Genomic DNA, 20,516 nt, shown 5'->3' on the forward strand with positions numbered 1-20,516 from the left:
CCTCACCTCTTCATCCTTTCAGATGCACTGGAGCATTTCTGAGCTTCCACAACTGGATAGTTGCTGTATGTGCATGTGCATGGGCATGGGTATATGTCTTCTGGAAGTCACTGGTTCAACCAAAGGTTCTTGGGGTTAGTTTTTGATTATACTCATGCTGTTGCTTATTGTTTTTTGTCAGTTTTACAAAAGTGTGTGAACTTTCAAGCAAGCCTGTCTTAAGCATATGCAATCCTATGATGCTATCCACATCTTTATGGTCAAAGCTCAGGCTCTTGCAAGTCATTGCACAGAGCTTTAATAAAATAAGTCAGGCCTGTTCACCTGTCCTTGGTAGGCTAATAAAGAGAGAAAATAGAGAAAAGCAGAGAGATGAGATTTTATTCAATATGGACACATTCTGGAAGAGGAACAAACAAAGAGGCCTGGTGATACCCCCAATAAGTCCCATTTTGGGGTGCAACAAAAGTTTTCATTTAAATACAGGGCAAGAGATATGTATAAAGAAGCATTCCTGGTCAAGGCATGGCCTGCCTCACCATCACCTATCTCTTACAAGGTGGTTACTAAGTTGTCAGAACTGTGTAAAATCTCTCCCAGGAGGACAAGGGCTCCTCTGGGGATACCAGGCTTCTGCTTTTCCATTGTCCAGTATAAGTCACCCGGAGGAATTCCAGTACCTTGGGAACCCATTGTTTCAATAGTCTGACAACCAAAGGGAACACAAATGTCTGCCTTAGGATACTTTCTGCCTGGATGGTTATAGGGACATGCGAGTTATTAGGGATAACAATGACCTTCTTGCCCAAAGCCTTAAATATAGTTTGCATGTTGGTTTTGGGTTTGTCTGGTTTGGATTCCTACGTGGAATCACACTGCTATTTTAGTAGGATGATTGCTGCACTGCATGAAGCCCACGCCAGAATGCTCACACATAGCAGTCTAGATATCATCTCCTGCTTCCTTCCCGAGAAGGCACAAAGTTCTGAGCCGCCATGCCACAACAAACATCATTTCCATTTCTTTGAGATTGTTGTTGCTTTCTGGCCTTAGTGTAGAGACTTAATCTTGTACTCCCACTTGTCTGGCCTAAAGAGGTTCTCAACCTGTGGGTTGCAACCCCTTTCTTTTTTAAAAAAATAATTTATTTATTTTTACTCAAATTGTAATTCATTCACACAGGGGTTATAAATACAGAAAGGCAGGATGTGGGGAAGGGGATGACACTGGAGTGTGGGTGATCAGGAGGAATACAGATATCTTTTAGAACCGGGTATCAGCTGGGTGAAGGTTCAGGGGCCAGGTCACTATGACTCTGCCTATGACTCGCTTGTCCTTATCTAAGTTGGTATTGTCTGCTAAGGCTACCTATTTACAAGGTCTATGACTACTCAGGCTGGTAAATTTCCACAAAAGCTGCCTGTTTACAATAACTTATAGCCATCTGTTTCAATGTTTTTCCACTGAGACCCAAGACTTGGTGTTAGTATACATGTATGACAGGCCTATTGCTGATTTTAGGCCTATGACTGATTTTAGACCTTCAGTGTATAATCAGGGCTGCCCCTGACATCTCCTCCCTTCTCTAAGTATAGAAGGGCTGTGGCAATTCTAATCTTGTGAAGGCGGGGATAGAGGCCTGACCTCCAGTAATTGAAGGGGACCATGTAATGGGTCCAGTCCCCCTGTCATTGTCCAGTGAGACATGAGGGCCATACCTATCCCATTGTCTTTTTCCTGGGGAGGAGATACTTTTGACATCAACCCCTATGCAGTCAGGCTTGTCCCTCAGGGAACCCAGAGAGATATTTTTCTTTTATTTATATTCCCTTGCAGTGCTTAGCCTCGCAGCCTAAGCAAGAATTCACATATCCAGTCAGAGGGGGTTCTGGGTGGCCCCTCTCTGGCAACCCCTTTCACAGGGGTCACATATCACATATTCTGCATATCAGGTATTCACATTATGATTCATAACAATAGCAGAATTGCAGTTATGAAGTAGCAACAAAATAATTTAATGATTGGAGAAAACCACAGCACTAAGAGCTGTATTGAAACATTAGGAAGGTTAAGAACCAATCGTGCAATTGCTCCACTAGATGGAGCCTTGCTATTATAAAGTGCTAAGTAGTCTTCATGTTAAGTAAAAACTGAACAGCAAGCCTCCCTTTCTTTCCATACAAAGATTGGTTCTAAGACCTTTCTTCCAATGCACAAAATTCATGGCTGTCTGGCCTCTCATACTCCATGTGTTGCATTTGCATAATACCTACTTATATCTGCTTTGATATAGCTATCACTAGAATACTTAAAATACCTAATGTATACATGCTTTGTGAACATATATCTGTCTGGATTAGGAAATGTTCATGAGAAACAGATCTGTATGTGTTCAAGTTAGATGCATTTTTTTCTGAACACTTCAGTAAATCCAAGGATCTAAGAACTGTATTCTTAATTTTCACTGAGACATATACACTGTGGACCACACATCACTCTGAGGGTCAGGTGGACTCTCATTCACCATTTGTAGTACCACATAGTTATGCATTTTAGATGCCCATGTTTCCTATCTAAAATGAAGATCATAATTCTGCATTTACCAAAATGGCTGTGAATATATTCAATAACGTTTCTGAAATATATGGCTGATGCCTTGAAGACAGTCTCTACTTCAGTAATCACTATTATTGTGATTATTAAAGTTAGTTGTGTGAAATAGTCAAGCTTCTAATGATTGTTTCTGAGCTTGAAACACACCAGACTCTCCTGGTGCTCTTTTGTTCTGTTGAGTGAAACTCAACTCCACGTGAGGCCCTTTCCCTGACTGATAGCCCCAATACTTGCTTGGTGTTCCTTCTAAGGAGCTCAGAGAGACCCCTGTTGTGGACACTGAAAGCTGACAGAGTGAGTAGAAGCCGGGACTGTCTGGAAACTATTTTAGTGGACGGTCTTGAGCCAAACAAACAAACAAACAAACAAAAAATCAGCTCCACCTCTAAGAACCATATAAACTCTGATTGCCACAAAAATCAATAAAGATGTGCACAGATCACTCAAGTGGCTTTTCAGAGACTGAGGAAGGGAAAGGAGAGTTGATCATTTTCGGTGGAATGGTTGAGACTCAGGAGGGTCGAAACTTGTCAGAAGGACTTTTCAGGGCTGTAACCAAGATGGACACAGGCTTGGAGTACACAAGTAATAGGTAGGAAGAGAAGGATGCCAAGCATCTGAGACTATGCTCAGGAGAATGGGAGTTCAGATCTTAAATTCTGCTTTGTGTTTGAGGAGCATGTGGGCAGGTGAGACAGCTGCAAATGGGCACTGGGAGGAGAAGAGAGCATGGGATTCTGTGGCATATAGAAACCTCGAGCCAGCAGCGGCTCTACACACAGTAAGGTGCCAGAGCTTAAAGAGTGAAAAAGGAAGAGCAGCAGTGGTCTTGGGAAAGTGGTTTCACTATTGAATCAGGCAAAGACTAATGGAGAGTGGTGGGGAGAAAGCCTGACCTGCAGTAGTAGAAGTTGGGAAGAATGCCAAGATCTCTAGAACACCATTGAAGGTTTCTGATGGCTATGGGATTGCCCTCTGCTTGCTCTGTAGATAATAGGATAGCAGGTGACCAGGACAGGAAGCTGAGAGGTTGTAGGGTGCCAGGGACTCCATCAAGTCAATAAAGCCAGAAATGGCCTTGTCTTGGGCTCTGCTGGTAGAAGACGTGGAGAGTGGAGTCAAGAGTGTGGCAAGTCTTTGGGGATATAATTAAATGTGGCAGAGGGAAGGAGGCTTGTCTGGCGACTTCCTCCCTGACCAGCGTTTGTTGATGGAGCTTTAGTGACAGAAGCTCTGGTTGCACAGAGCATTTGGTGCTGGCTGTAGGGGTTTACTCTTGTTGCTTTTAAGAGGTGATATGGGTTGCAAAGGATCCACTGATGTCCATCATCACCCAGACAATGAGATGACGGATGCTGACTGTTCATCTGCAACCTCCACTGTTATTCTTCTAGTATCACACCTACTCAACATATTTATTGTACCTTCTGGGTCTGAGGTAACTTGAAAATTAAAGTGTGGGGGGGACCACAACAAAAGCAAAAACAAAACCACAAAAAAGCAATGTGCTTATCAGCTTTCTAAAAACCCACAGCATACTTTTGTTGTTGTTTTTGAAGGCTGGATTTTTCTTTGTAGCCCTGGGTGTCAGGGAACTTGCTCTGTAGTGCAGGCTCACCTCAATCTCACAGAAATCTGCCTGCCTCTGTCTTCCCGGTGCTGGGAATAAAGGCATGCACCACCACTGCCCAGCCAGATCACAGTATATTTAAAACCAGCCTATGCTACTGGCTACCAGTTGTGTTGCCTCCTTAGAATGTGCTGTGTAGAAACACAAGAAGAGCTTCCAATGCATCAGTGATGTACAGGGTGTAATCTGGTGACAATAGGATCACACACAGTTTGTGAAGTACACATTGACGTGGACCCTTTTGTGCTCATCTTTATATTACATTCTAATTACCATTAACATTAATTAAGAGTAGTTTTAGCAACTTGATGTCACCAGGATGCGTATCATGAATGTCCTTCCCTTTTCTGAGGAGACAGGGAGGACTGGAGGGGGCTGGGATGAGTTGAGAGGGAGAGATAGGAAGGAGGGAGGGAGGAGAAGCTACTCTAGGAATATAAAGTAAGTAAGTAAATCAATCAATCAATAAATAAATAAATAAATTGGTTTTACAAAGTAGTTTTAGCTATATCCGAATCAAATGTTGTTTTTATAACCTGCCTTGATCTTTCAGCCAAGCCAAAGCCATGTACTCCTGCAAAGCAGAGCACAGCCATGAGCTGTCCTTCCCCCAGGGGGCGATCTTTTCCAACGGTGAGTATCTGTCATTTACTGAAGGGACTCATCTAGGGGAGCTTAAAGGAGTGGTAGCACAGTTACACAGGGTTCAGATTCCAACCAAACCCCTGCTCTCAGATCTGTCTCCGTGAACACATCTTTCTAAAGCCCACCCTCCATCACGGGAGCCTTTACTCAAAGACAGACAGGGTAGTGCACTCCTGAAGTTGGGTAGGAGGACCACTAGTTTGAGGACAGGCAGGCTACATAATGAGTCTTACAAGGCTAGCCTGACAAGTATATTGTGTTTACAAAACCATATAGAAAGAAGGGGGCTGTTTTAGACAAATACAGTTTATCTAATTGATTGTGTGAGGACAAAGAACCTTCCAACTTGAAAGGGGCACTGATAACATGAGTGCATAGAATCTTAGGTGATTGTTTAGTTTGCAGGAATTATTTGAAGCTAGCGTCATTGGAGTAACATTTATTTGTTTCTTTCTTTGACCAGTACACCCATCAGTGGAGCCAGGGTGGCTAAAGGCGACTTATGAAGGCAGAACAGGACTAGTCCCTGAAAACTACGTTGTCTTCCTCTAATAGTATTAGTGGATGGCAGTATCTTCATGGTATCCATGGTAACACATAATACGTACTATAATTTTATCTGACACAGATATGAGGGACCAGCCACTAAACGAAACATCTATGTGTCTCAAGTTTTTCACCAGCAGACTATGTAGCTCCCATGATGGAAAGAGAAACACAGAGATTTGCATCATAGTTGTTCCTTTGGCTGTTTCCTTTCTTTAAAATATGCTTGCTTTTTTCCCCTTTGGATAAGAAGTGATTTTCGACAGAGTCTGCTCTCTCTAGCAGTTGCAGAATCCTAGATCCCAAGCTCAATTTGGAAATCAGAAATCTGCTGTACCCATGTAAAGATCTGTTCCTTATTGCCTGATAGTCTCTGGGGAACCTTGAAATTATTACTTTAAAAATGTAATTTAAATCGTCCATTTATTATTTTTGTTTTTTTAAATATACAGCTTTTATGTGTGATTGTTTTGCTGGTCCTAAGCATTTCAAGAAAGTCAGTCCTTGTTTTATCTTAACTATATTTTATTTGTTTTCTAAAATAATAGTATTTGAAAGCAATAATGTATATGAAGTCTGTAAAGTAAGCCTAGTGTAAGTCAAACACTGATTCTACCATAAACAGTCCATCCAGAATATTAGATGGCTTCTCTGGCTTCTGAGCAAAAGTCAGAGAAACAAGTCTATAAAGCCTGTAAGTATATAATTTGCAGGCTAGATTTGACTTGTGAAACACAGATGAACAACCTTTCCTTTAGAAGTCATGTAAATCTATCTTGGGACTTTTATAAAATTTTCCATTAAAACACACATGTCAATAAATCACATGTTTATATCTTTTGCTTCCTGTCAGTATGGTGACATTATAGTGACATTGTGGGTGATCTCTAAAGGTATGGGGTAGCATGCAGCTGGCCCACTTGAAATGCTAGTGCCTCCAAGTATTTTAATGATGGGGAAGTTTTGGCCTGAGATGTTCTTGTGCAAATGATAAAGGTATTGTTTGTAAATCTGAGCTGGGAAACTGTGCCTTCTAAACCTCTTTTAGTGAAAACAGGAAACAAAAACCAAAGTACTCGACTCTTAGACCACAAAGTCCGCTTTTTAAAAAAGATTTATTTATTTATATGAATGTTTTGTCCACATGTGTACTACATGTATGCCTTTTACCCACGAAGGTCAGAAAAGGGAGGCAGATAGCCTTAAACTGGAGTTGCAGAGGGTACTGAGTTACTAATAGGACTTGAAATCGGGTCCTCTGGAAGAGCATCAAGTGCTCCTAACCACTGAGCCATCTCTCCAGCCCCAGACCACAGAGTTTGATAGCAAACCATCATTGTTAGCAGGAATGGGATTTACAAGATTTTTTTTCAATGGCATTCAGCCATACCTTTCCTATGAACTCCACTGAATTATAGGTCTCATCCAACAGAGAGGTATTTACTCTCCATCATTAGGTTATTAACAAAGGGTTCTGTATCAGCCACTTCTTCTATCATAACCTATTTCAATAATTCCAACATATAATTCCTATGAATATCTACAATCACAAAAAGCCTTCCCCATAGCCTAAAAGGTTGTCTCCCCAGAGCCTCTTTATGTGACCTTGTTACCCAACTGACTTCTTCAACATTTTCTTTAGTTCATAGACACACAGGTGTCTAAAGAGCTGCCAAGCTATTGTTTCATGTTATAGCCTATAGTCTCAGTTCATTCTGCATTACATCAGTATTTCTAGAGAAAATAAACAGAGAATACACACAATGCTATGCATCCGTGTTTTTATGCTTTTAAATGAAATAAGATAATGGGTTAGAATTAATAAGGAGAGAGTAACAGTTGGCAGACATGCATCCGGAAATAACACCAGTGGACTAAAGGCAATGGGTGGAAAGCGCCTCATAAAGACTATGATGTGATAGGAAGCTGATGAAAGTTTGGCTCTTTCTTTTTCTTTCCTCCTTATTCTAATCTCTGTACACTGCAGTGAGGTATTGCTAAACCCCTTGGTCAAGGTGGGTACCTGGTGGCTTTTAGTATACTAATGGCATTACTGTCTCTAACCATTTTCTGGGACAGAAGGTAGCCTTTACACTGCACCAGTGGCCTATCTATAGGGCTTTCTGTTGAAGTCCTTTGTCATCAGCCTCTTGCATCGTGTTAGATCGGGACCCCTGATGAGAAGCTGCTTTGCTCTCAAAGACCAACTTGACAGTAAAGATCCAGTATTGTTCTCCACTGCTGCTGCACAAAGAAATCCCAACTTTTCATTTTATTTTAATGTAGACCCGAACATTCCTGCCTCCTAATTGTCTGTGAGCTAACCCACAGATGCTTACTGAGGACTTAGAGCTTTGTGGGATATGGGTATGAAATTCTGCTCTCCTTTCTGATGGTGAGATCTACTCTGGATCATTATTTGTTGAGGTTCCTTCCCTGAAACAAGACATAAACATGCTGGTTCATGTTGCACTTGTGCTTGCAATTGTAACTTTTTAGAATATTTTCTTCATGTTAATACATATGTAAGGAACTCATGATATATGGGAGAGAGGCTAAGGGCGCTTTCCCACTGAAGTAAGTACCCTACAGATGAACCATGCAAAGATGAAGGTGTGTGTTCTGATTGCATGGGAGGTATTCTGGGCAGAAGAGCATTGCCGGTGATGGAAGAGTCACATCCGAAACTGATACTGTTGATGCCGTGAAGAACCTTACCTATTCAGAGACAATAGGATGTGTTAGAACTGTCATAGTCACACTCTGAAAGCTACAATATACACCCAAATAAATGCCTATAGTTTGATCAATGTAAGGATGGCTTCCAGGGGGTTGATGCAATTCCCTTGGTTATTCTGTGCAAGTATCCTTGGGTCTGAAACACTGATGTATTTGACAGGTGGCTTATGCTGCCAACCCATTCCATTTGGTTCTTACGAATTAGTCATTCAACTGAACGATTTTCCTAATGTATTGTGTGTCAGTATCTGAAAAGTAAAATAAACTTTCAATCTCGCCAGTGTCTGTGCGGTGTGAAGAAACATTGTCTCCTTGTTTCCTGATGTGTTTCATTGTGTTATAGGTAGGACTGAAATATTCACCAATAACTCCATTGCTGACAGACTTTATCAGGGATGGTGGGTTAAAGAGAGGACAGATATACTTTATATTTTGTATAATTCCCAACTACCGATACTCCAAGTAGTGACAATAAAAATACATGAGACTTTCTCCATGTTCTCTTTTGTAGTTACCCTTTCATATATTGCCTGCCTTCAGAACATGATCTATGTTGAGAATATATATGTTGAAATCACTCTGTGCTTCTACGAAGATTCCTTGCTGCTAACTTCTCTCTCAACTTTACATCTTTCTCTTACACAGAGGCTAATTAGAAAAGTTGATCATATCTCAACTCAGAATGGTAATTGGTAGTGCAGACTGACCATGCTTTATCTAGAAAGACCTAAGTCTTTTAGATTGTAGAATACTGTGGATAAATAAGATACCTTATGTTCTAACAGATATTCTAAAATATGCAGCTGTTGCATGGATGGAACCCAGCTCAAATCAGGAATTTCATTTCTGGCTCATATATTTGTTATACATATCTTAAAAGTCCTTTCAAGCAATATTTTTAATATGTACAGAGGCAGGTTTCACAGAATGGAATTTTCCAGTTGTAGAATCATGCAAGTCCTCAAAGTAGGTTTAGGGTTTGTGTACCAAGATCTTTTCCTGTGTACCATGCTTCTGCCAAGAGTATCTTAGCAGCTAGAGCTGGATACGTTGTATTGTCCAGTTTATTAACTAATACCAGAAGCACACCTCCGTAGGAGCAGAACTTTTCTTTTGATTTTACAATACATTTCTTACTTATCGCTCTTATCATGCCCTCATGTCACTGGGTGAGGCTTAGAAATCATCTCTCAGTAGAGAGAAAAACAGAAGTTTGACTCCCATACAAAAATTACTTCTCTCTTGACTGTAGATGTTCCTCTAAGGGTCAAATTTCACTTCATTTTTCTCTTGCTTTCCAAAATCAAAACACTTTGAAAAAATGAGATTAGCATTTTTGAACAGTCTGACTCCAGCCAGCCTCTGTCTTGTTGGTTCATAGTTAATAACAGGCATTTATCAACTTCCTGACTATTTCATGTTCTTCCATCATTATCTTCCTGTTTTGAGTGGTAGTACCTTTGGAAAAACAGGCTTATGAATGACACGGTGGATCAAGCACTTGAGTGATGCTTAAAACAGAATGGCAAGACAGCTACATCTATCTTTTTAAGAAAACACAGTAGGAATGTTGACAGCACTCACTAAAAGACCCTTGGCAGGAAACAGATCAGTGTTTGTACAATCAGTGTTTGTAAACTTCAGTATGGATGAGTGGCCTGGCAGGCTATGAGTCATGGCTCTGGCAGGGCATAATGTCATTCCTCGCTACTCATGACAGGCTGTGCTTGTTGGTGGGCATTTCTTAGGATTATAGGGGGAAGTTGAGTATCTGTGCTTCCTGAATAAGCCTGACAGGCAAGAAGCATTTTTCATGATTCAGGACATTCAAGAGGAGGTCTACTTGAGGAAGTGAAGTATAGGAGGAAGGGATTGGTAGCTGAAGGTCCCAGGACACCTCAGTTAGATGGTGGTGTTCTCACATCAGTTAGATGGTGGTGTTCTCACCTCAGTTAGATGGTGGTGTTCTCACCATTGGCTGTCTCTTACCAGTGCCTCCCATAGTCTGTGCCCTTCCGTGCTTGATACGGAAGCTATGGCTGAATCTGCTTACCTCTGATGAAGACTGCTCTGCTGTCTACACTACAGCATGGTGGAGGTTCCTGTGCCCTAGTATGTCCTTTCCCACCGACTTTTTGAAGAAAATGGCATGTACTTTGCTGGATCTGGGAGCACCACTTGTCCGTACTCCATGCTTAAAACCCACAGTACCACACATGCCATTATAAATAGAGAGTCTAACAGGGTAGATACCTGTGCCTTCATTCGTTTATGTAGTGTTCAAGTTTGAGGTCCTACTGTCTATGTAAAAGTCAGATGTTTATTTAGGTAACAAACCAGGAGCTCCTTTGTAGCCATTAATATGACAAATTAAGTAGTAAATATGGTGAAAATTATAGTCAATAAACTATCGTGCTGAATGTTTTGCTTGTTTTGTAGTGTATCTGTATTCATCTGCACTCATCTTTTCCTAATCTAAGTTGGCATAATGGTTTTGCTGTACATTTATACTATGTCTCAAGTGACTTTAAAAATAAGCTATATATAAGCACATTCTAACTTAGTCTTTGCACTTGAAGACCCACTCCAATGGAGAGTATTCTGGACTTCATGTGAAGAAGACCAAGGCTTTCAGTCAGTTTGGTAAACTATTATTTGGGGTTTAGTTAAGTGGGAAATCATATGAGTACCTGGTGGCCTTCTCTTGATAAACTAGAACAAGAGGTTAAGAACATATTTCTCATGATATTAACAATTCACATATCTGATCAGAGATCAGAAATGGGTCACTGTAACAATAACAGCCTGTTGTGGTAAATCTTCTACTCCAATAAGCCCATGCCAGGAAGACACAACTCAGTTATATATTTATAAACTGCATACTTATATTGGGAATATTTGCCTCTACATCACTTTCTTCCCCAGCTATGAAATCCTTTGTGGATAGCTTACCCTGGAATCCCAGTACTGGGAAGAGAGGCAAAGGGTGTAGGATTGATCAGTTGCCACATGGGCAATCAGTTGAGGTTAGCCTGGGCTATGAGTAAGACTCAGTCTCCAGAAAAATGTTAGGGATTCATGCAAAGATAAGGAATTATTATTAGTTCAGCTATAGTTTGGAAGAAGTGGGGGAAGGAGGGCGGAAGCATCCTAAGTTAAAATCTTATTCTCACGGTAAGGGATTGCCGTGTGGTTGTTTAAAAACTACTGTTTGTGGCTGGTTAGTTATCTAAGTCTTGACTTTCATCATGAATTATGCTGCATTTATTTCTCTTAAATTTAGAGATTTATCCTAATTTCATAAGACTGATTTGCAGTTGCTTGGTCATGTGAGTAATTGCCACATGCTAAACTTTGTTTTATGGAGCAGATGCAACAAATACTGGACTTAGGATCTTTCAGAAGCTCTTCCTTCTAGCATGAAGCTGGCAGGGAGCTGGCTTAGGAAAATTAAAAGGAGATGTAGGTAGGTAGTGGTATATCAGTCTCAATATACATTGTATGGATATATGGAACTTCCAAAGAATAAAAGATATATACCATTAAAAAAAAGAATGTGGCAAAAAAGCATAGTGAGTGAATTAACCACAGCTAAGGGTTTCTGAAAAGCCTTAAGAAAAGCCAATGGATAGGATTGAGTAAAAGAAACTATCTTGCATGTGTTGACTGTGTCCTTCCTAGAAGACACTGGTTATGAAATTAAAATCATAGTGCAAGGCATGACGTACCTCCTTTCTGAGTTACTGGCCTCAGGGTTCCAAAACAATACAGGATATTGCCATTGTCCATGGTTAACCTCCATAGACCCTAGGTAAAACTCAATACTTTAGAACTCATATTTTAGTGACTAACTCTAACAGAAACTTCTTCCTAGCTAGCTCTAGTGTTGGAAGGTTTATCCAGGGGCTGGAGCAGTCAAGCCACAGTGGGGTCTTCCCAGTGTTGGACACTGCATGCTACAACACTGACCTGCCAAGTAAGAAGTACCTACTGGTGTAAGAGTGTCAGGATTGTTATGGGATAGTAAGGCACTTTCTCATTGGATTTGAGACCTGCACATTAGGGAACCGTATGCCTGCCACTGTGTTTCTGGTCAAAAGCCCAAAGCTGAGAAAGTCATAGGCCTTAGGGTAGAACCTGCTATTGTTATTTAACTTAATGATGATACTGTCAAACTGCCTTCTGAAAATTTATATCTTATTTGCAAAAAGACCAATCCATGAGTACAGGATTAGAACTTTTAACCCTATCTCCTACCTCCTGTAAGTTGACAGAGGAGAGCTGGAGAGTGAGTTAATGGATTGTTTGTCTACCTGATGAGGTTTCCACACAACCTCCCAAAGGATCCCATTCTAAGAGCTTCTGCTTAATGAACTCACATGGTAGAAGATAAGAGAATAATGAAACCAATAGAAAAGCACCTTACTCCATCCCTCATCACATACAACTCAGTGCCTGGATCCCACCCACCTCATCCACGCTGGACTTAGATGAGTGATGGACTCTTTTCAATCTCAGAATCTCTGTGACATGGGGCATGGAGATAGTTCTCATTGTTGATCTCTAAGAAGTTCATGGGAACAATAGAAAACACCATCTGTTACCCAGACTTTAAATACGTACTAGAATGAGATAGGATTTCTACTGCTTCACATGAAGCAGTATGAAGATTCCATAGACCACATGATATTTAGGCCCATGCTGCCCTCCCATCCTGTGATTCTCTGAGCATATGATCATTTGAAGTCTGCATCAACAGTGTAGTGAGAGGCTAAGGAGCCACACAAAGATAGGAACAATATTTATAAACAAAGTACAACATACATTTGAGTAAGAAATGCCAATTTGGATACTAGACTGCAGTTTTAGAGTTCAGTGGAAGTGATGAATTTCCTTTCAGAAATGAATAGACTGTAGAAGAGATATCAGAGGGAGCAATGCAGTTTTACAGAGCACAGGCAATTATGATAGAAATTTATTACATGACTGACTATTTCAGCCCATGATTTTTTTATGCCATTCAAAAGTTCATTTATAGCAACACTAATTTAAATAAAAAATAATATAAAATACTTTAAATCAATACAGAAGACTTTACCTATTTCAAATATGTATTTTGATCTTTTAGATGGGTGTTATATAGCCCAGGCTGGCCTCGAGCTCTTACTTACCTACTAACCTAAGTAGTTAAGGTTGGCTTTGTGCTTCTGATTCTTTTGTCTCTATCTCGCAAGTGCTGAGATGACAGGTGTGCATAGTTTTAAATAACTCGTTTATTATATTTGGCAGGCACACTGTTAAATGTTCAGCTGCAATTATTTCACAATCATTTTTAATCAATAAAACTTCCACATTTCTGTTTCATAGTTATCCTTGAAGTACATTGTAAAATAATTTGCCTCTTTTTTAAGTAATTAAGAGATGGAAATTTCTAAATATAGCTAGAAAGAAAGTGCAGATTGATATTTTGAATTGAAATGCCAAAATCAGTTTCAGGAACATGTAGTGGGAAATGTTACTTGGTTTTCTGAGCTAAGGACTTATCAATGAAGATGGATGGAGGAATAGAAAGACAAAAGACATTTTTCTCAAATCAAACAGTTTTTTTTTTCTAAAAAATAGTTCAAATTTATAAAAAAAATTCAGAAAAAATTGAAGAGAAAACTGCATTGGGTTTGAAAGCATCACAAATCAAAATATTAATATTTTAGGTGTTTTATGTCTTAGCATGAGAGTATCCAATTTTACAACATAATGGAGAAAATAATTATAGATTAATTAAAAGAATTATTGTTCAATACTATAAATTACTTCAGATTGTTTGTAGATGTATAGAGAATTAGGAAGTAATTAAATGTTTCTAGCACTTTCCAATAAATATAATTACACAGATTTAAAGAGACATGTGCAGCATGAAATTAAATGAAATCTAGTAACATTTTTATTAAGTCATTATTGTATAGATTTCAATATGAGCATCAAGTATTAAAAGTTTAAATAAAATGTAGTTAAAATTAATTCAGTGGTTTACAAAAGCAAATTATTGGGGGTATTTTATACAGCTCATTCTTCATATAGGGAATATCATTTGCACATTTTTTTAAATGGAGAAAATGAAAACAATGATTAGAGAAACTTAAGATCTCCACTGGCGGCTAACTCAAGCTGATTCAATAGGGTGTGTTGATCACTGTGTGGAACACTAAGCGTCTAGACTCTTGGCTCTATGCTTTTGTTTGCTGCGTGGTAATAGTGTTTACACCATTCTTTAGACTGACAGTGTTCATTCATGAGCTGGATGCACACACTCATTCTCAGTCAGAAGGATTCCAAAGTAACCCCTGGCTCAGTAGAAATAACTCGGGATAAGAATATAATAGAGAAAAGATCTCCCTGTCACCTGTAACTGAATTCAGATCTAACTTTTAAAACCTAAAAATGATGCTACGTGTGATGAGCCCCTGAATTTAAGCCCACCATGAGCTGCATTGTGTAACTGTGTAACAGAGCTCAAACCAGCACACAAGTCTGTCACCACATCTTAACCACACCTTCCCAAGCCAGCCTCCTCCTCACAGAGGTGTGCTGGTCAGAAAGAATTCTCCCAACATACCAGTATAAATTTCTTATATGTGAACTTTAACTATAATATTCTTTTGTCTTTCATAAAGTTTATCTGAAAGGGTGGAGAACATCTTATGTAATAGTGGATGTGATTTTCTATTTGGAGAGTGGGGATAAAGTTTCATGAGAATATGCATTTTCAGTTCTCTCCCTCAAAAAACCATCAAATTTCCCAAAACACAGGTCCTCACAGATCTGCTACTTCAGAACACACATTTACAGAAGTGTCATCCTCTTGAGCCACACAGCAGAGGAGGGGTTGAAGGTCCACAGGGCTTCCAAATCCCTTCCCCAGGCTGCCGTGAAAATGATCCTCTCTCATGCAACAGAATGTTTTCCCAAATTAGCATTCTAATATTTTTGATGTCTGAATATTTCACTTTTTAACAAATAAACATCTATATCCATAAGTTTTGAGTGTTTGGGTTCTTAAAATATCACATACTTGGTAATCCAAAATGTATTAATTTGCTAATATGATCTTATTGTGATGTATGAAATTACATGGTAACTTGATTTTTCAGCATGCATTTGGCAATTACTTAGGGGAAAAAGGCCATGTGCCTGTGAGTGTTCTTGCGTGTGAAGTGGCTTCGTAGGTGGTTTCCCATGTAAGTACAGAGCTCTTGGCAGAAGTGTCACCACCAAGTGTTAAGTGACACTAAGACCCTGAGCTTAGGTCAGGTTACTGAAATCACAAGGAACTATTGTTCAAGCAGTGACACACCCATCTTCTAGAACCCTAGACAGAGTGCTGCTTTTGATTTACTGAAGTGGATAGGCTGTCTATGGGTGATTTGTAAGTATCTATGTATTTCTTGGGTCTTCCGTTTTCATTTCTATACCATAATCAGGTTAAGATTCTTGTAATTTTAAAAGAAACTATCAGTGATTGCTAGTCTTTTTTAAATCAATGCAACAAACACCTACATCAAAATTTGGCAGTGTGCCCAGGCTGAATGCTATCACTGGTCTATCATATATAGGAACTCTTATTACAGAACAGCAAGAAAGTTGAAAGATGAACATTTGCATCTATCTTCACTGAATATCAAGTACTTTGATGTCAGCTTTGGCTCCTGATTTTGCCAGGTTGCAACCAGGCAAGACCTCTAGTCATGGTTAGCCTAGAACGTATTATTCAGACCAGGGTTGCCTCGGATTAGCACACATCTCACTGCCTTTGCCTCCCAAGTGCTGAGATTGCAGGCATGAGCTACAAAACCTGGCTTACAAGGAAAGGCTTCTGTGCAGAGGTGCAGGATTTCCTCTTGACTAGTGCCATTTAAGATTTTAAGAATTATAAAATGCAAGCTGGTTTTAGAGTTCATGAGACCTGAAAGCGATCATGAAAGTTAGCAATGGCTTTCTTGATGGGGAGAAATCAAAACATGAAAACATACCTTAGGTTAATAATAATCACTGTTGATCAATCAGTTAACAATAGCCAATGATTATTGATCAATAATGGTTACTGTTGATGCTGAATTTTTCTCTCCTTTAAACATATTTCATTCATATGTGATTCACATTTTATAAAAAAATTTGATGTTCAGGATATTTATCATGTTATACAAGCAATACATAAAAGAATACTTCTCACAGTAAAAAATCTTAGTTTGTGAGTCTCCCCGGTGATTTTTGACACACAAATGATACTAAAGTCCTTTAATGACAACAAAATAAAGTTTTGTATTGGTAATTTAATCTTGGCTATTTGACAAGCATATTTCCATTATTTTTTTAATTAAACATCTTTAACACACTCAAATTCCCTCACTTTGTCCATATTTTTTTTAAATCACTTATACAATGTATCAGGGGAGCAAATGTGCCAGTCCGAGATGTATGTGGTAGTCCTCGAATGTGCCCCATTTGAGATTATTTCAAGCACAGGAATCAAAAAGTATAGCTACTAAGGGTTTTACTGGCTTATGTCTGGTTTCAGTGTGCTGTTACTCAGCCATCTTATAGAGAATGAAGGGAGAAGAGATGAAATAGGCTAATGATGTATGAGCAAATGACACAAAACAGATGGCTCCAGGTGGCTCCCCAGTGTGTCACCTCAGTGCTGTGCCACAGTGTGTCCCTTCAAGGCTGTGCCACAGTGTGTCCCCTCAGCACTGTGCTACAGTGTGTTCCCTCAGTGCTGTGCCACAGAGTTTTCCCACTGTTACAGCCCAATCCCATGCAAATGACATAAGCTGGACACATGAGGGTTTTACTTTTTCACTGTGTTCATGTTGTTTAAACAGTTTGAATTTCAAACTGCTCACAGATAGTGGGCTTCTGCACTTTATAAAATAACCCTGCTAGGATTCCAAAATAAATAACATCACGCTGTGTAGGTAAGACACTGTTTTAAAACGTAGACATTTTGATCTTGTGCAACAGCAGTACAGAGAGAGATGCAAACACTCTAGCTTGGTAAGCAACTCCAGAGGGTAGCATTTCTGACAGCTGCACTAAAGCCTTGCCTACACATTCTCTGGGACTGCAGTTTTTCTTTTTTTCTTTTTTTAAATGTGAGGCTGAGTATTATTCTGAAGCTCAAGCTAGCCCAGGGTTTATGATGTAGCCTGAGTTGGCCGCAGATTGGCAGCTGTGTTCCTACCTCTACTTTCCAAGTGTTAGGAGTGCCAGCATGCATCAGCAACACACCCAGAAGCACATTTTCCTCTTATAGATTTGTTAACTTAAAACAAAATCACACTGTCCATAACTGTAATCAAGTATTTACAAAATATGTAGCATAAAATTTCATAGGTGAAAGGAAGTTTCTCAACATTATTGAAAAATGTAACTGATGGGGTGGGGCATGTTTAATGTGAAAGCAACACTAAGCGAGAAATAAATGGTTTATGCTGTAAGAACATTTCTCTGATAAAATAACTAAATAGAACATCCTACTTTCTCCAATTTATTACTTGATGGAAATTAAATAGATATGTGTATTACAAACATTTTTTGAATATCTGACATTCAAACAAGTAGAAACACAGCAAAAAAGAAACAACCACTAAGCTTTTATTTTTTGTCTTCCAATTCCCTGCAAGGTTCACAGACATACACTGTAGGCTCATATTTTATTTATTGACTATTATTTATTTACAGTACTATACTTAACAATTAGATTACACCTCTCTAATGTACTAATGTTTAGCATTCAATTTCTTATGAAAACTAATATTTGTCAAATAAATATCACATTTTGATGACTATAATCAATAATATATATTACTATGTCTCACAAAATATAAGGTATTTTGTCTTACATTTATGATTTAAACAACTAGCTTGCTTTATTTCAATTATCTTGAGAAACAATTCTTGCTTTATTAAAATGCATAGATTATCAAAAAAACCAACCAAACCATATTAGCATCCTACCTTACACCATATATGGTCAGAAGCAGCTGAAATAATGACTAGAATGAAAAGGGTGAGCAAGGTCTTGACTAATCATGTGTATCTTGTATGTAATTAGAGCAAGGCTTGGGGGGTGGTTTAATTCATCTATAAACAAAGAGTTTATTCTTTATCATTGCTTGGTATTATACTAGAAGTCATTTAAATTCCCAATGTTTTTGGAAAATAATTTATCTGAAAATCATTCAGGGTAGATAGACTGGCTCAACTTTCCTGTGGGAACCACAAAACATTTCCTCTGAAATCCACCCAGAGTGGAAAAGTTGAGAGGGAATTCTTAATAGGTTGGAAAGAAGTATGTGATGGTGCTGGTGTTGCTTGCTCAGTCATCACCTGGTCATCTCCAGGGAAACAGAGCCAGGGTTCCACAGATTGGGAGACAGTTTCACCTTCCTAGCAAAGCCCCTCAATTTTCAATACATTTCAAAATACTTTCTTTCCTAATCAGCAATTAGAAACCACAGGCATAAAAATGTACCCAAGAACATGAGGCTGCATATCTATGTGTGCTGAATATATTTAGAGACCTAGTATTTACTTAAAGTACACTAGTAGCAAAAAGTTCAAAAAGGGTATGGGCATGACAGAGCACTGATGAGGTCCTCTTCCCAGGCCACTGTGAACACTAGTTTCACCAACAAAGAACAGAGTATATTCTCTTGCTATAAGCCTTTCAACAACTTCAGCATAAACTGTGGAAGTGAGTGTTCAAAGCAGTGAAGTTATTCCAAGAGAAGCATAAAACATGAGATTTAAAGGGGAGTCTGACTAGTGATAATTATCTAAAGTCATCCCACCTTTCACAGCTCCGTATGTCTCAGCACCCAAGGGGTTAAAGCTTCATTGCAGATGAAGGGAATATTTCACCCTCTTGACAGAAATTCCCAAAGAACTGTATACTATGTGCTCATTGAAGTGCATCAATCTGTGTTGGTCCTTTTGGGCAATGGGTTCTTCTCAAGGGACACTGGAGGAGAAATGCTTAAAGAAAGCCAAGAGTTCATCTTCTGACATTCTGGGTTGATCTTTGAGTGGACCAGAGCAAGGCAAGTCTGAAGAGCAAGGCTTTCTAAAATAAAAACAAATGATCTCCTAAATGTTAAGCTTATAGACCTCGAATTGGCCTTGAATACTGGGTGTGATGATATACACCTTTAACCCCAGCACTCAGGAGCCAGAGGCAGGTAGATTTCTTTGAGTTCGGGGCCGACCTTGTCTACATAGAGACTTCAAGGAGAGCCAGAGTTACATAGTGAGATCCTGTCTCAAAGAAAACAAACAAAGTCAAGCTTGGCAACAGGTAGCTCTTAAGAAATATACCAAGAATTTGACCCCAGAAACAGAATTTTGTAACTGACAGCAAGAGAAAAAGATGCTGCCACAGTGTGTCGGAGATGTCAGAATTCTGCACGCAGGTACTAATCTTGAAAAAGAAAAGGTGGTCCACAGATAATTTAGAAAAGACAGGAGGAGTCCAAGAGCATGGTGGCTAGTGTCCTATGAAGGTGTAAAGTCTGCAGTGTCTCAGAGACACTTATGTTCTGCCTGCTGCCAGTGCATTGAGGATATAGTAGGTACTGAGAGTGACAGTTCCTTCGCGAGGACAAAATAACCCTTTATCAGAGGCCAGATGTTGAGACCAGCTCCTATAGCAGAAATCTGTCAAGACAGTAAAGAGCAGAAAGCATCAGGCCAGTAGTCAAAATGCTCTGTAGTGCTGGTGAAGGGAGACGCTGAGACAGTCCAAGGCCATAGATTTCTACATGGCATGACCCTGTTGCATTTATGGCAGGGCTTGACAATTGCCAGGAAGTGAAGAAGTGGCAAAAGAGTGTCTGGGAAGCCCTACTTCCCACCAGTACCAGGCTCAGAGTCAGCTTTTCCCTCTCTTCACTGTGCTCTTGTTAGTGTGAATAAGATGAGAGATGAGGCCTTGAGAGGAATTGACAGAAGACAGGAAACTTAAGAGATCTGGTCATGCCTCAGACTGACAAGTTTCCTACCCCATCAGCTTCCTTCTTACAACCCGACTCCTCAGATGGTTCATGAGGCAAGATCCTGTACTTGATCTTTTTATTCCAACCCTATACTGCCACACTATTGGATAGTAGCATCTTAAGAAGTAGCTACACATTGAAAGTGCTTGTTTTGTATTTGTTGGCAAAACTGTGTCTCTATTTCCCACTGGCTGTGCCTGGAGCTCTTCTGGCCTCATCGCAGTGCCTACACCAGTACCTTGAGGTTGCAGTTACTTGCAACTCTGGGGATGTTGGAGGAAGGGATACAGCTT

The 20,516-nt window shown here is 39.5% G+C and overlaps 1 protein-coding gene across 1 annotated transcript in view; it reads left to right on the plus strand.

Moving 5' to 3' along the window:
- Arhgap42 (Rho GTPase activating protein 42) overlaps positions 1 to 8,458 on the plus strand; it is a 231,360-nt gene extending 222,902 nt beyond the window's left edge. Inside the window, exons 23-24 of the mRNA XM_028763356.1 lie at positions 4,797 to 4,876; positions 5,352 to 8,458. Coding sequence (XP_028619189.1) covers positions 4,797 to 4,876; positions 5,352 to 5,440 — 169 coding nt within the window. The 3' untranslated portion in view covers positions 5,441 to 8,458. The remainder of the gene's footprint in view (positions 1 to 4,796; positions 4,877 to 5,351) is intronic.
- Positions 8,459 to 20,516: the final 12,058 nt, after the last annotated feature.

This window comes from Grammomys surdaster, unplaced genomic scaffold (genome assembly GCF_004785775.1).
Source record: "Grammomys surdaster isolate TR1022 unplaced genomic scaffold, NIH_TR_1.0 138, whole genome shotgun sequence".
Taxonomy (NCBI): Eukaryota; Metazoa; Chordata; class Mammalia; order Rodentia; family Muridae; genus Grammomys; species Grammomys surdaster.